General features: G+C 41.3%; 1 protein-coding gene across 1 annotated transcript in view; it reads right to left on the bottom strand.

The window, feature by feature from the left end:
* Positions 1-13657, bottom strand: part of PRR16 (proline rich 16) — a 161476-nt gene extending 147819 nt beyond the window's left edge. The window contains 2 exon segments of the mRNA XM_074931922.1: positions 13144-13335; positions 13337-13657. Coding sequence (XP_074788023.1) covers positions 13144-13335; positions 13337-13657 — 513 coding nt within the window.
* Positions 13658-14956: the final 1299 nt, after the last annotated feature.

Raw genomic sequence — 14956 nt, 5'->3', positions numbered from 1 at the left:
ATCAAAACAATGAAGTTTTCCCATGCTTATTGTTCTGAAGTAGATCAACTACCTAGTCTAAAATAAAGTTTAAAAAATAATACCAGCATGATGCAGAATTCAGCATTGAAAATTTCTGTCTGAACTATTTGGCCTTAACCAAAAAGCTACAAGCAACTGAAAATGGTATTTTATAATGGGAAGCACCTGGCACTCTAGTGATGTTATACTATCTGTAATATTATGTTTGTCTGCAAAGCAAAACAAACCAAAATTAAATGAACAAAACCAAATAAACTCTTCAGAATGGCATTTCATGCCCTTGTACATGTACCCACCAATTTTGGACAGTGTTCCTTTGACATTAATATACAGCATGCTATAGCAAATTAGTCCTTCAGACATTATTTTACTTCACTGATAAAGCACATTTGTAACCACATGCAAGGATAAACACTTAATGTCACTCCCTCATAAAAGAACACCACTTAAATTGCTGTCTTCAGCTGCTATTAGTCTTGCTTTTAATTGGGTATCTTGAGATAACATTTCCCAGAGCCTGAAAGACCTTACCAGAATTCTACTGATTGGAGAGAGGGGAGGGGAAAAAAATCTGCTGGAAAGGACACTCCAGTAACAACAGGGTGTTACTCTTTGTCCGTGGTTTCACCCTCAAGGTGAGACAGCAAAGACTGACAAAGTTCACTCCACTTCTAAGAAATTAAGAGGTTGCCACAAAACCAAGCCAGGACACCTAACGGTAGTTAATTATAAGCATCACTTTTTCTTAGAACAAACACAGAATTTAAGTGATGCAAATCACCTTCATTTCTTTCAGGATGTAATAACAGAGGAGGAGAGGAAAAGATATTTTTAAATATGCCTTTGGAAAATAATCATGGTCTGAGAAAACAAGCAGAGAAAAAGCAGAACCACAGCATATGCTTTCTTATCAAGCACAACACAAAGATACTGTGATGTTCTAACATCCAAAGAACAAAATATTAACAACAAAATCCCAAAAGAAACAGAAACATGCTTAAGTCTGTAAATAACAATAGGAGACTACCACTATAGAAAAGTCACAGTAGACATATACCTTCATGAAAGTAAGAGGTTCAATTTAAGGTGACTAGGAGGAAGCTTTTACAGGAGGTGGAAGAAAAATAAAATTAAGAACAGCAAGGATAAGTTTCAGTAGAAATCTCTCCTGAAGTTGTATTCCTGACATTCCAGATTTCCTTGCCAGACTCACAGACATTACCCAGACTCTGAAGACCAACATCAGTTTCCTTCACTTTGTGTCTTGCCTTTTTCATTTCATATGACAAATCTGTCAGGCAAAGCTTTTTCTTCCACCAACTGCCTTCCTTTGTCACCAGCATCCCTCCTTTTTCTTCCTTTATTTCTTCTTGCATTTTCTCCAGGTTTTTCATTCCATATCAACAGTTCCAGTATCTGTGATATTCTGAGGTTTTAGTAAGAAATTAAAAACTAACAAATAATTCTTATTCCTACTTTTTATAGTTAGGATTTTCTTCACACCAGTAGTGAAAATTATCAACGTTGTTACATAAGGCAAGGATGAGCAGCAGAGGCCCAAGAGCAGTCTTGCATATCAAGATAACACTGTGTCAGCAATTTATCCAGAACATATTCTTTGGAGAATAACAAAACAGAACCATTCTAAAAAGGAAACTGTTAAATTTTTGCTGAATTTAATACAACACATTTGACTTCTCATTTAGGAAAACAGACTATTCACATTCAATATTTATTTCCTGATAAGATACACATTGCAATGAAACAGAGGATCATGCCACTATCACATCCTGCAAATACTTCTACTTAGTCTTTAGGTCTCTGCAGAGCTTTTACAGTTTCATTATCCCTCAGATGTGGTTCAGAAAACACTAAGGTAATTTGTTCCCCTTTGACATCCTTAAAGAAAATCTTTCCTTCAGAGAAATTTCTTTCTACATAGCTAGAAACAGGATGAGCTTCCTAAACTAAAAGGAGGCTGCCTTGTGTACTATCTACAACCACTTCCACTAGAGGACATACATGCATGAACAGAGAAAATTATGTAAAGCATATGTCACAGGAGACAAGTTCTGCACGCAGTCTAGTCACAACAACACAGTGCCTTGTGTATGTTAATTCATTATACATATATTTTGCTTCTCAAATAAATGCCATACAAAAATCAGAAGCAGAAGGAAATCAAAGATAAGGGTACTGCTAAGAGGAAAAGAGTTTGTGATAAATCTCCTTCTAATCTGCACTACTACTAAAATTTTAACAAAATTTTATTGTCACTGTTTATTTTTTTGCCTGTTGGGGTTTTTCTGCCTAGATTAAACAGTTTTCATTCACAAAAAACATTGTACTATTCTTCCTATGTCTGTATTACATGTCAGCCTGCAGTAGGGAGCATGTGAAGACTCCAAGATCTTCATCAAAAGAAAACCTTAAAGCCACATACACTTGTTACTGCTCTGTGTTAGAAGAAAGCAAGATGCTAACAACTGTCCTCTACCCATACAGGCCCCCAAAGTCTAACACAAAGTTCTTCAATGAAAAATTGTACTGAAGTGTTTCAAGACTATAGTCACTATACAAAAAGCAAGGAAACAATCTAATCTGTTCAAAATAAACAATTATCATAAAATCCACTTGATCAAGATTTAATTGCAATATATTAGCATTTATGTAAGACAACTTTGTTTCATTATGTACAAGAAACCACGTATATCTGTAATTTACAGTGATAACAATTATAACAACAATCCCTTATTCTTGATTAATAAACTAAGCTGTGAAGTAATAGATGAACATGGAAGAAGTACTCTGCCTCTACAAGATAGGCAGTTACTAAAACAAGACCTTGATTTTTAGAAAATTAAGGCTCAGTAATGTTCCAAATTCCCTCTGAGCCATGCCACTCTTTCAAAAGATATAAAAGAAACAAAAATCATTTGAAAAGCTGTCACATAATACCTGGACATTAATGCTATATCATGAGATGTCACTGTGAGAAGTAGTGGAAACTAAACAGAAGCATGCTTCACATTTAGCAAATGGTCCACAAGATCTACAGAAATATAGATCTTTCCTTCTTTCTGTAATAGATTATTATTAACTATACCTGACTCTGTGATACAAAGCATCAAGTCAAGGTTGTTTATGTTTTTCCCAAAGAAAGAATTCATCCAGAGGGTTACTTATTAAATATTTCTTCTAGTATTTTATTTTATGTTCTTGGTATCTGTTAAACACTCAATCTTAGTAATAATTTATATTCTAAGTAAGTTTGCAGCAGACTACATGGCAGAGAAAATACCTGACAAGGTACATAAAATATTCTGTGGAAAGTATTATAAAAGTGGCCTCCATGTTTAAGATGGTGTACATCAAATAAACTTTGATAGAGAAGATTTTTTTTTTAATTACTAAGAAACTTGAAGTAGAGATTCATGATGCTAGATAAGTGTTCATCTCCTAGAACTAGTATTCATTAATATAGTCAGGTTTTCTACTAGGATGTTACCTGTAATAGTTACAATCTTGCAACAAACACTCAGAAAAGATTCAATAGTGCACAGAAAATTTTAAAAGTCCGGTTTTTTGAAAGCCTTAAGGTTTACCGTCCCATCTGTAGTTTGATTTCAAGAAATGATAGTTATTACTTCAGCAGAGGTATATATGCTTATATAGTTTCCTAGCCTTAATAAATTATGGAAACTACCAGACACTGCGTCCAAACACAGGACATTTCTTTATCCAAATGCCACAGCTTTACTGTCACATAAAATTACCTATAAACAGTGAAAGTCAAATAAGCCTAGACTGTACCACTCCAATTATCACAGATAAAACCCAGCACCACTAGCAGAGACTACCTGCTGTTGTAAACTTATGCCATTCAGATGGTCTCTGCAATCATCAGTAAAAACACCAAGAGAATAAAGTACACTCTAGTTGGTAACTGAAAATAATTCACTTAAGAGTAGCACTGTAGTATTTTGAGAAAAGATGGAGTAAATTTTAAATATCCTGGATGCTGAACTGGAAAGCTGAAAAACAATGTCAGCTTAACCTATCATGGACTTTAAACTAAAATCTTTGGCTTGTAGTAACAACGTGGATAACTCTGGAATTCAAACACAGCTTTCAGTGGCTATTCCAGACTGGAAATTGAGCTAGAAAAAAGTACTAACTCCTACATGGGAGAATCTGCTATTAGCACGCAGAAGATGCATGAGGAGAACAATTGTGTTACTAAGAAGAATGTCAGAGTCACCTGAAATTCTTAAGACCAATCTTAAAACTTTGATGTTGACTTTCCTGAGTCAACATTCAAGAATGGAGAGACAAGCATTCTGATGTTTAACCCAGATGTCATTTTGATAGCCACTAACAGTGAGGTAAAGTTGCAGAAGCACAAGAAACTTCTAGAAGGGAAAAGAGGAAAAGGGCTAGGTAAAGAAAACAAAAAGCCTCATAGAAATGAAGGGATTAGTGTGATGCAACAGAATATGATAAATCAAAGTGAAAATTGGTATCTGCAGAGGTTGGAGCAGAGGGGAAAAATTAATCTGAATGGTTCACAAAGTTAATTTGCATAATCACATTGGGTTTGCCTGGACAATTTAATTTGGAGATGGAGAAAAGGATATACCGTAGTTTCACAGAGAGATGTTACAATGGAGTAGTACTCCTATAAAAGCAAAAGGATCTGCAGTCCTCCCTTCCCAACATCACTGCCTAACGTCACATACATGCTCCAGTGGCTGCACTCACTTGCAAACACCAGCTCCAAACCTGCCTTGTATGCACCTGTTATATAGGAAGCTATATTGCAAATCTGTTATTTATTCTTCTGTCTGAAACTAAGTAAAATCCAGATTCATATCACAGACAGTAAGAAGTCCATAACCATTTATTACTGAAACTTTAATGAAAAAATGGAGGTTTTTCAGCAAATTTAAAATTTTCAGATTAATATTTATTGAGGAAAGCTAATGTTTGTAATAGCATTTTTACTGAATATATGTATCGAATTTTTTGACACCACATCTGTGCTCAGTTCTGGGCTCTCCAGTACAAGACAGATATGAACGTACTGGAGCTAGTCCAGCAAAAGATAAAGATGACAAAGGGGTTGAAGCATCTGTTAAATGAGGAGCAGCTGAGAGAACTGGGATTGTTTAGCCTGGAGAAGAGAAGGCTGAGGGGAATCTTCTCCCAGTGTATATAAATACTTGATTAGAAGGAGTCAGAAGATGAAGCAAGACTTCAGCTTTCAGCTAAATGAGAGGACAACAGGCATAATACAGAAAATTCTACTTAAACACAAGACAAAATGCTTTTGCCATAAGGGTGATTCAACACTGAAACAGGTAGTCCAAAAAGCTTGTAGAGTCACCATTTTTGAAGATATTCAAGAACAAGATCCTAAGCAACCTGTCTACTTGTCTCTTGAATGGGTTGGACAATATGCAGGGGTCCTTATCAATCTCAAACAGTCTGTGATTCTATATTTTTAAATAAATACATTTGTTCCAATTATTTATCTGATAACTACTCAACTTTCAGTAGTTAATTTACCTGGAAAATTATTCTCTCATTAGTATCTGCCCTTAAAAGAATTCAGAGAACACTGAAAAAGTGTTCTTTTTGCCCAGTTTTAACAAATTCTGCAAGAAAATGCAGAAGGCATATCAACAAAAGTAAAGTATCTCAGTCACAAGGAATGCAGAGGAATAATTATACTTGGGTTTTGTTCCACTGCAGTAAAGAAAAAAACATACTCACCTTGATTTTTCACATCTTCACATTAATTTTATACAGAGAGGACAGTTACATGGGTGTAAATCAATAAAGTATGATGGAGAAGCAAGTCCAAACTGTTAATTTGTTAATGTTTTCAGTTTGTTTTTAAAAACTGCATCTTTCAGGCCACATAAGCTGCCTGCTTTAACACAGTGCCATTTCCAGTAAAGTATAAAATGTTATTAGATACCAAAATTTTGAATACTTTAAGCACTTATCTCACTTTCTGCAGTTGAATGGAAGGCCCAAACTCAGTTCCCCATCAAAGTCCTGGAGCCCCATGCAGATGGTCCCACTTTAAACAAACAAACTTATACTGTTTTTGGAAGCATTATATTAACTTCTTTTCTTACTTATAACACAAATTATTACAGTGCAGTAAGGATGTCTTACTCTGCTTCTACCTTGAAATTGTTCACCGAAAGAACTGTAAACAGACCATAATAAAGAGAAGAAATAATACCATCATAGGCAAAAGAGTAAAATAATTACTGCAGATTTATAAAAAAAAAAAAAAAAAAAAAAAAAAAGGAGAAAAAAATGAAAGGTGTTTTAAAATTGCACATTTTTCAGATTACTGAGGAATAATCTACAATGAAATCTGGAAATAATTCAACATCAGTACTCTCAGTCTTCATAATGCAATGTGGCACATGCTGCATGAAACAACAGATGAGTTTGTTAACCTTTAAAGACATAGTAACATACCATAATTTTGGAAAAGCAACAACTGATGGTATTACTCCTATTTGGAAGAAATTGCTCCTCATTCCTCCCATCAGCTACCGTACAATAATTTTAAACCAAACCAGAATGCCAGTGGCTCAGCCACCAAGCCCTCCCACTCATCATCCAACACACACACAACCTGACATAAGAAAGCTGTAGTGAGCAATCTGCTAGAGGATTTTGTCAGCCCTTCCACAGTGAAAGCAGGCTTTGCTTTTCTTCTTCCCCCGAGGTACAATATAAAAGGACATTTTGAAGCACTGCAGGTAGCTGCAGTAAGAATGACCAGAGCCAATGACGTACGGACCTGGACATGAGCTATAAGAGGAGGAGGCATGTACAGGCTGCAGCCCTTATACATTCATGCTAGCATATTAAAGATTCAGCAAAACAGATAATATGCACCCTACATTGAAATTTGAGTGAAGTCCTACCTCAAGACCTCTATCTTAAGAAAACAATGTACATTACTTGCTATTTACTGCATCTGTTAAAAAAAAACAAGCAAACAAACAACAAACCACAAACAAACAGAAAAACAATAAAAACACCAAACTAAAACAAAAAGCCCAACTACTTGCAGAACAAAAGAAAGCCCTATCTATGTACAGGTAACTAAGCTACTGTTAACCTGCATGGCTGAATGTCAGCCACAGGTGATGTGGCAAGGACAGCAGTCCATGTGCAGAACATACTCCTTCACTCTGTCTGCCTCACAGCAATAACCTCTCCTGAAGAAAAAAAATGGAGACACCTAAGCAGGATATACATGAACTACTCAAGAGGTCACTGACCATGCAGTTCACCTGCCTTTCAAAGAACAGCTATAATACACAGAGAAGACTACAAGCCACCAAGATTTTGCAGCTCCAAAATAAATGAAAACAAGAGGATAGCGATGGTCTTCATAAAGGTATTGTAAAACAGGCACTATGGGAAAGCACTCTTTAAACTCAGGGACAACATTTGCATCTCTCTTGCACTTCCCCCAAGAGGAGTATTCATTAGTTATGTACAAATCGATTGTTAGTAGTAATTTGACTGGAATTTTTTGCCTGGGAAGGCCATTCCAGAACTTTGTACAATGTAAGGGGAACAGAAGCACTGCTTCATTTCCAGAGGAAACCGGCAAAAATCTGAAAAACTTCAATGATGGTGCTCAACCAAGTCACTGTTTTTGTATGATGCATTCATACATACACATGACGGCAAGTGATTCCTCCGAATTCTGAAGTTTTCATAAAAATGATGCAGCCTATAACTAACTTCTGACACCTTAAACTTACTTTTGCTGCTACTAAAGTCAATGGAAAAATCTGACTGCAAAAGACTGAAGTTCGTGCCTCACTACTTTTCTTTTCTGAATCACAGTCAGATGTGCACAGAGTATGTAAAGTCCAAACTTTAACACAAACATCTGTATATTCACTGTGGTACTGTTTTTATTTGAAAACTGAATTTATATATGCTCTATTTAGCTCATGGTTGCACAATACACATTACTATCAGGAGCTTAGTACTGTATAAAAGGAATGAAGTAGCTGACATGAGTGTTTATAAAAACGAAATAGCTAGCATAAATTGACAGTGTGATTCCTTCTAACAAGCCTCTTGATAGTAACAAGCTCTGTATGTACACTAGCTATTTCTTTCACTGTATTACACAATACCGTTACTAACTCCTGGTAGCTTTGGTTACAAATCACATGTGGAGCAACCTTATCATATTTCAGCATTTAAAACGTCCCTGACAACCCTAACACATGGGGGGTTTTAAGGTTCAGAGATGCCTTTTAGCTTTATTAACACTACCAGCATTAAGAATTTTATCAATACATTTGCACATTTTTGTAGTGTATAACTGTATAAATGCTTCGTAGGCCACAAGAAATAAAAGTAAATGAAATTGTGATTCAGTTACCTGCAATGACTATTTTGGACCCCTGGGCAGGTCACAATAAAGTAGCTGTGCAGTGCTTTTCTTACATAATGAATCATACTCTGCACTTACAATAAACATCCAGCTACAGTTCGCGATTGCATTTGTCACAAAAGACTGCAATAAAAAAACAGAAAAAAGTCTGCTGCTGGAAAGATTAGCAAGACTCCAGGAGGAACACCACCAAGAGGGCCAGCATCCAGAATCCATACATAAGAAGGGCATATGCATTTATTGGACTTTTAATCATAGGAACAAGTATGTTCAAAAACCTCTTGCTTCAACTGACCCTACCTATCAAAAAGAGTGGCAGATAGTTGACATCCAGAGAGAGCCCAGAAAGAAGAGGCAGAAATCAGCAGATGAAGGAGGAATGGATTAAAATGTTTTGCTATTGTACTACCTACCCTAAAATATACCATATAACGCATTTTATACCTATGCTGTAATATCTCCCCCTCCTAACCTTTATGCAGCAATATGAACCTAAAACATTTTTTTGTATTCATGTTTGTATTGGTGTCTCCCTGCACATCAGAGATACTGATACATGATTGATTGTTGCTGCTCTAATCCTCTTGGTAGATACAAACCACAGCTTCCTAGTTTCTGGATTAACAGGCGAGAGCCTGAAATGCCTTCCTGCCATCTGGATCGTTAGCTGAAAACAAAAACAGAATGGAAAACATTGGTGTTGAAATTGCAATGCACTCCTGATCCAGAAATGAAGACCATGGAACACAAGACCACCCTCCACTTAAAAGAATGATGACTGACCTGGTTATGGAACCGGGTCATTCACCCCATAACAGATTTTGTCATGGTGTTTGGGGTGACGGAGGTTGGCATCTGCTAGTTCCATCATCACTTAGAAAACATTATTTGTTAAGTCATGCCCAAATTTTACAGACCACACCTTTATGGAAAATACAAGTATCAGATGAGGGAGGATTATTCACTCGTTCTGTCAGCAAGACATTTTTGGAGGATTTAAAGCAGAGGAGGTAGACTCGGAAAGACTGGAAATTTACTGATGCATGAGCAATGCCTGTGAGGGCTTCTGCTTTTCCTGCACCTCCATTTTGGATTATTCTAAACATTGGCAATAGCTACACAGCTGCTTCCTTTCGATAAAAGGTTGAAGCGTATTTAGTCAATTAAAAGCTATGCAAATGTTTCACACATAACTTCCAGGAATTTGTTCTGCATGATGAAATTTTATTACTACAAAAAAGTATTTATTAAATGATTTAGTTAAGTATTTCCTTAATGTAAACAAGTGCAAGGCTACAGAAATGTGCAACATAATCATAAAATGTGAAAGAGAGAAGTCTTAAAAATCCTAGTATCAGCGTTAAGATGGTACAGATATCTGTGCCCTGCTGTCCACAGGTGTGCATGCACAACCCCTACAATCCCTTCTGAAGCTGTAAAAGAATTAGGGCTACATCATACATTTTACATTCAAAATAGTTTAATTACCACACGTCTTCTGGTTTCCAGTAGTGTTCATCACCTCATTGTTTAGATACTAGACAGATAAGTATCATCTGCAAAGCAAGACCTAATAACCATCTTTCTAGACAGACTCCATAGAAAAAAAGTCTTTTATCCAGTCCTCTGGAGGAGAATCAAAGTTTAAGACTTCACCAACTTAATCTTAAAATATCCTGGACTAAAAGAATAGTCAGTGTTACTCAATCCCCCGGCACCCCTTTGATTTTGCATTGGAATATTCATCAAATAACAGCTACTCAGGCCACTTTAAATCCACTAATTTCTTCCAGCACACAAACACATCCCACTGTCAGTACACACACAGAGAGTATTTCTTTTTAGCAAGATAAAAGGGGTCAAGTTTCTCCTAAATTAACTGCACCCAACAGAGGACTAATCCTCTGTATGTGAACTCAAGACTCTGGACTTAGCACCACTCCATCCTAACATCTCTCCTAGTCACACCCATTCTTCATCCTTAGTCTTTTGTGGTTACCGTAAGCTAAGTAGACCAGACCAATAAATAAAGGACAAAAAGAAGAGACAGATGTTCCACTTCTGAGACACCATGACTCCTAACATGTACTTGTTTTAATCCACATGATTTAGTCAGGTGTTTTTACAGAAAATTTACAAGCTTCATGGTTTGTGCATCTGGAATTAAGACCCCATCCGCTCCCCACACCTCCCTTCCCACCTTTTAAATACAAAAAGTGTTAAAGCATGAATTAGAAAAATCTTTGGAACAAAAATGCAGATGCAAATACATTAACGTAAATAAACTATAGCAAGCTACATGTTACAAGACATACAAGCCTTGTATAGCTATACTCCTTACAGTTCATTTTGAAGCAAACTATCTTTCAATTTGACAGTACTTTGAACATAAAAATCTTACAAAAGAAAACTGACACAATTTGTAGTGAAAATGAAAGTGTGAACTTACATCCTCTAGTTTAGCACATTGCCTGGTCCTACAGTAAGGAACCACAAATGAAGCACAGGTATACTTCACTGTGTAATACATCAAAACTGACTATAGACTAACTTTCTATATGCTTTAATGAAAGATCTGTCAATGCTTTCTAACACCTACAACCAACCTATGAATGAGACTGATTATTAGCTTAGAATACCATCAATTAGCTCACTTTCAAATAAAAAGGTATACCCTGCAGATGTGTCAAGAGATCTTGTACAGATTTAGTCCATACTACAAAAGGCAGACAACTGGAGGTACTGAGACAGCAAACTTCTGCAGACTTTTCAAAATATATGTCATACAAAGTGTATTTAGCACATAATGATAATAACGGAAACAAGCAGGTAATTGCACATGCAACCCTTGTTTGTTGAAGTACAAACAAGATTTAACTACTTTTTTATAAAAATACCTTTATTTTCTCAAAACATGGTCTTGGCAATCCTTCCACCCTTCAACAGGTAAAACAGTACTTAGAGTTACAGCACCATTTTTCTACAACTTCCCTTTGACATTTCACTCTACACGGGAAAAGGAGGTCCACACAAGCCATTTCCCCATCGAGCAGAGGTAAATCCAGTTCTCTTTCACAGATGCAGTCAACCAGAACAGACAAGTTTGCTTAGCTAAAACATGCCACAGTAAATGATGACATATGACCTCCACCTACAGTGATCTTCCTTGCTCACTAGAGAAAAGCTAGGACTGATTACGTGCAGAGAATGATTTACATTCGTGGGACAGATAACAGTGTATCCTCTCCATATGCTGCCGCAACAACAGAAGCCAGTTTGCTCTATCGGTCTTTAAAACGTTGAAAGAACTGCCCTACAATGTTTATTACCACCTCAAAATACCTCAAAAAATTACAAAGCACAGACAGCTGCACGGTAAGGAAAAGAGAAATTATAAATATATTTTTTTAAAAAAGGAGAAATCCAGAATTGTGTGTGAGAAAGAAGTCTAACAGCTGTGATTAGTGAGATGTGTGTTTATACATCTTTCAACATTATACGAAACACTGAGTGAATTTCAGACTGCCTCGGATGGCAAAAGTCTGTTGGATGAAACTTGTTGACAATGTTGTTAAAATAGAAAACTAATATTTGATAGCAAAGAACCACAGCCTGTCATAAATGTCAAATACAGGATTATAAAGCAATGCACAGAGATTCTGGACTTGAATTTCGGTGCGTAATCCAACCATCTGTCGACCAGTTGCGTAGCAAAATGAAGATAAGGTGGAAATGTCCAAAAGGACAGCCAAATACTCTTCCTCAACTACAGCATTCCCCTGTTTAGGAACACGCCCTCGTAATCGCACTCTGTCTGCAGATTAATCTCGGGGAGATGACACTGGCCACCGGCGAAAGGAAGATTGCAAAGGCAATCTTGCCAGATAGGCAAGATAAACAGGGCGCTCAGCTCTCGCTGAAGCAGCCTGCAGAGGCAGAAGCGCACTTCGCCGCGCCGGTACTGCCGAGCCAGGCAGCGACCCTTCGCCCAAACCGGCGGGTGCGGCGGGTCCGGGATCCCCCAGCCCCCACCGGCCGGGAGGCGCAAGCCGGGCTGCTGCCTGGGGGTCAACATGGGGCTGCACCGTGCAGCCGCAAAGTCAGACCCGTTGGAGAGGGAGCGGAGCCGCTCTTGACACCTCTCCCATCGTCGTGATGCCGGCACGGCGCAGGCCAGGCTCGGGCAGGGCTACGGGTCCCGCAGCTCCCCCAAACAAACACCCTCCTCGCCCAGCAGGGACCCCGCAGGAGAGGCACCCTCGGCTTCCTGGAAAAAAAAAAAAAAAAAAAAAAAAAAACCAAACAACTCGGAGGGGTGCACCGAGATGGGAAGTCCCCGGGAAACGCCGCCTCACAGCCTCGGGGAGCACAACCGGCCCCGAGGGCGCCCCGCACGGGGACACGGGGGCTCCGGCCGCGCCGCCCCGTCCCGTTTCGGATTACCGGGCGCCACAGCGAGGCACGGCCGCCCGGCCCCGAGCACGGCCGGGGGCCGCCCCGTGCCCAGCCTGGACACCAGTTGCTCGACCCGCGGCCAAGTGGTGAAAGGAGACTGGGGGCGGCAGCGGAGCCCCGGGGGGAGCAGGGACCCCGGCCCACGGGTGAGGGGTGCTCGCCCCCCCACAGGGCAGACCGTGGGTCCGCACGCGCAGCCCTCCGCGTCTCACCTCCTTAAGTTCCTTGGCCACGTCTTTCAGATCCCCCAGGACTAATTCCAAATCCTCCACGATGATCTTGATCTGCTCCTTCACCTTGGCTTTGGAGGCTGACGGCGGCCCCTCGGACGGCGACGAGGAGGAGGATGCGGTCCCCTTGGACTGGGCGGACATCCTTCGGGGCAGCCCGGCGCGGACAGGGGAGCACGCAGGTCAGGCGAGCGCGGCGGCCGCCGGCCGCCCGGCCCCGTCCCTCCGGCTCCCGGAGCTGCCGCAGCCGCTGCCGCCGCCGCCTGCCCGCCCGCGCATCCCGCGCCGGGGGCGCCGAGCCGCGCCGCGCTCCGCCGGGCGGCCGCGCTGTGCAGCTGCCATCGGCTCCCGGGAGCGGCGCGGGGGCCCGGCTGCAGCCCGCCGTGCGCCGCGCCTGCGCCTCGCCCCGCCCGCGCCGCCGCCGCCGCCGCCGGCTCCGGCTCCGGCTCCGGCCGGGGAGAGGGGCCGGGGGAGGAACGCCCGCCGCCCGCAGCATCGCCCCCGCCCTCGCTCCCCGGGCGGCGGCGGCGGCGGCGGCGGCGGGGGCAGGGCGGCTCCGCCGGGAGGGGCGCGCGCCCCGCCGCCTGCCCGCGCGGCGGCCCGCGGGGAATGGCGCGCGGCGCTGTGTCACCCCCGCGCGCCGCCGCCGGTCCCCGGGCGCTGGGCTGGCTGCTCCGCCGCCGCCGGAGGAAAAGATTTACCCGCCGAAGCAGCCCCCCGGGAAGGGAAACTCTTTCAGTGGGTGGCTCATCGCAAAATCCCTGCCGAAGGAGGCAGCAGTGCCCGTTTCTGGTGAAAAGAGTCGTAACTGGGAGGTGACGCTGGCACACCTCGGCACCGCACAGTGGCCGCTCTGGCTCCTCCAGGACGCACCGTGCTCGTTTTGGACTTTGCTGCTCCAAGGGGGGAGGCTACGGCAAGGACGATATTTTGTTAATGCCCCCGAGTTGTTAAGAGCCGCCAACATGTCTCTGCCCACCCCCTCCCTATATGCTGCCCTGCAAACACACAGCGATCCGTAGACCCTGTTCCTGTCGGGAAGCGTAGGTTGTGCATCTCAAAAAGAAAAATGCACATGCTTCTTACGAAGACGCTACCTTGCTCTTTCTAAGGAGCAGAGGCCAGCGCTGCGTTTGAACACACTATCCCTGGCATTATTCAGAGATTGGTCTGTGGGTCAAACGGAAGAGATTGCGAGACACCACTCAACTGTGGTGGCTTTTTCATCTTACTGCAAAAAGGTGGCACGTTCAGGTAAAAGGAGTTGAATTATTTCTACCTCCCACTAGCTATGAACGGCGAGAAGGGGGCATGCAGCCAAGCCACGCTTCGAGGATCGCCCTGCACGGTTGAAACTGATTTTGGTGCTGTAAATGCTTCTGAGAGTTTTGGCACCCTGAGAGGTTCTAACCTAACTAAAGCAGGAGGTGAAAAGCGGAAACGTTGCCCAGAGCAGTGTGTCTGCACATGGTGAAAATCTCATTCGGTGATGAACAGTTTGCCTCTGGGAAGGGTGTGGGACCAGGATATGAATAGACAGGGGCTGACAGCACAGCACCTCTTACTGTCTTGGGTTAGGTATAATTATCTTTCCACTTTTTGCCACTATGAAACTTGCGGTGTTTGGCTGAAATAATTTGTTACTGGGCATATATTATATTGTATATATATTATATAGTATTTTTCCCCAAGTGTCTCACAGACCTTTTAAACACTTTCAAGGAGGCCGTGTTCAAGAAGAGCCCGTCTCTCTTCTTGACTTTTCTCAAGTCTCATGGTAGCTTTTTTTTTTTTT

The sequence above is a fragment of the Athene noctua genome, chromosome Z, assembly GCF_965140245.1.
Source record: "Athene noctua chromosome Z, bAthNoc1.hap1.1, whole genome shotgun sequence".
NCBI lineage: Eukaryota > Metazoa > Chordata > Aves > Strigiformes > Strigidae > Athene > Athene noctua.
The sequence above is the reverse complement of the archived record's forward strand: the minus strand, read 5'-3'. Positions and strand labels throughout refer to the sequence as shown.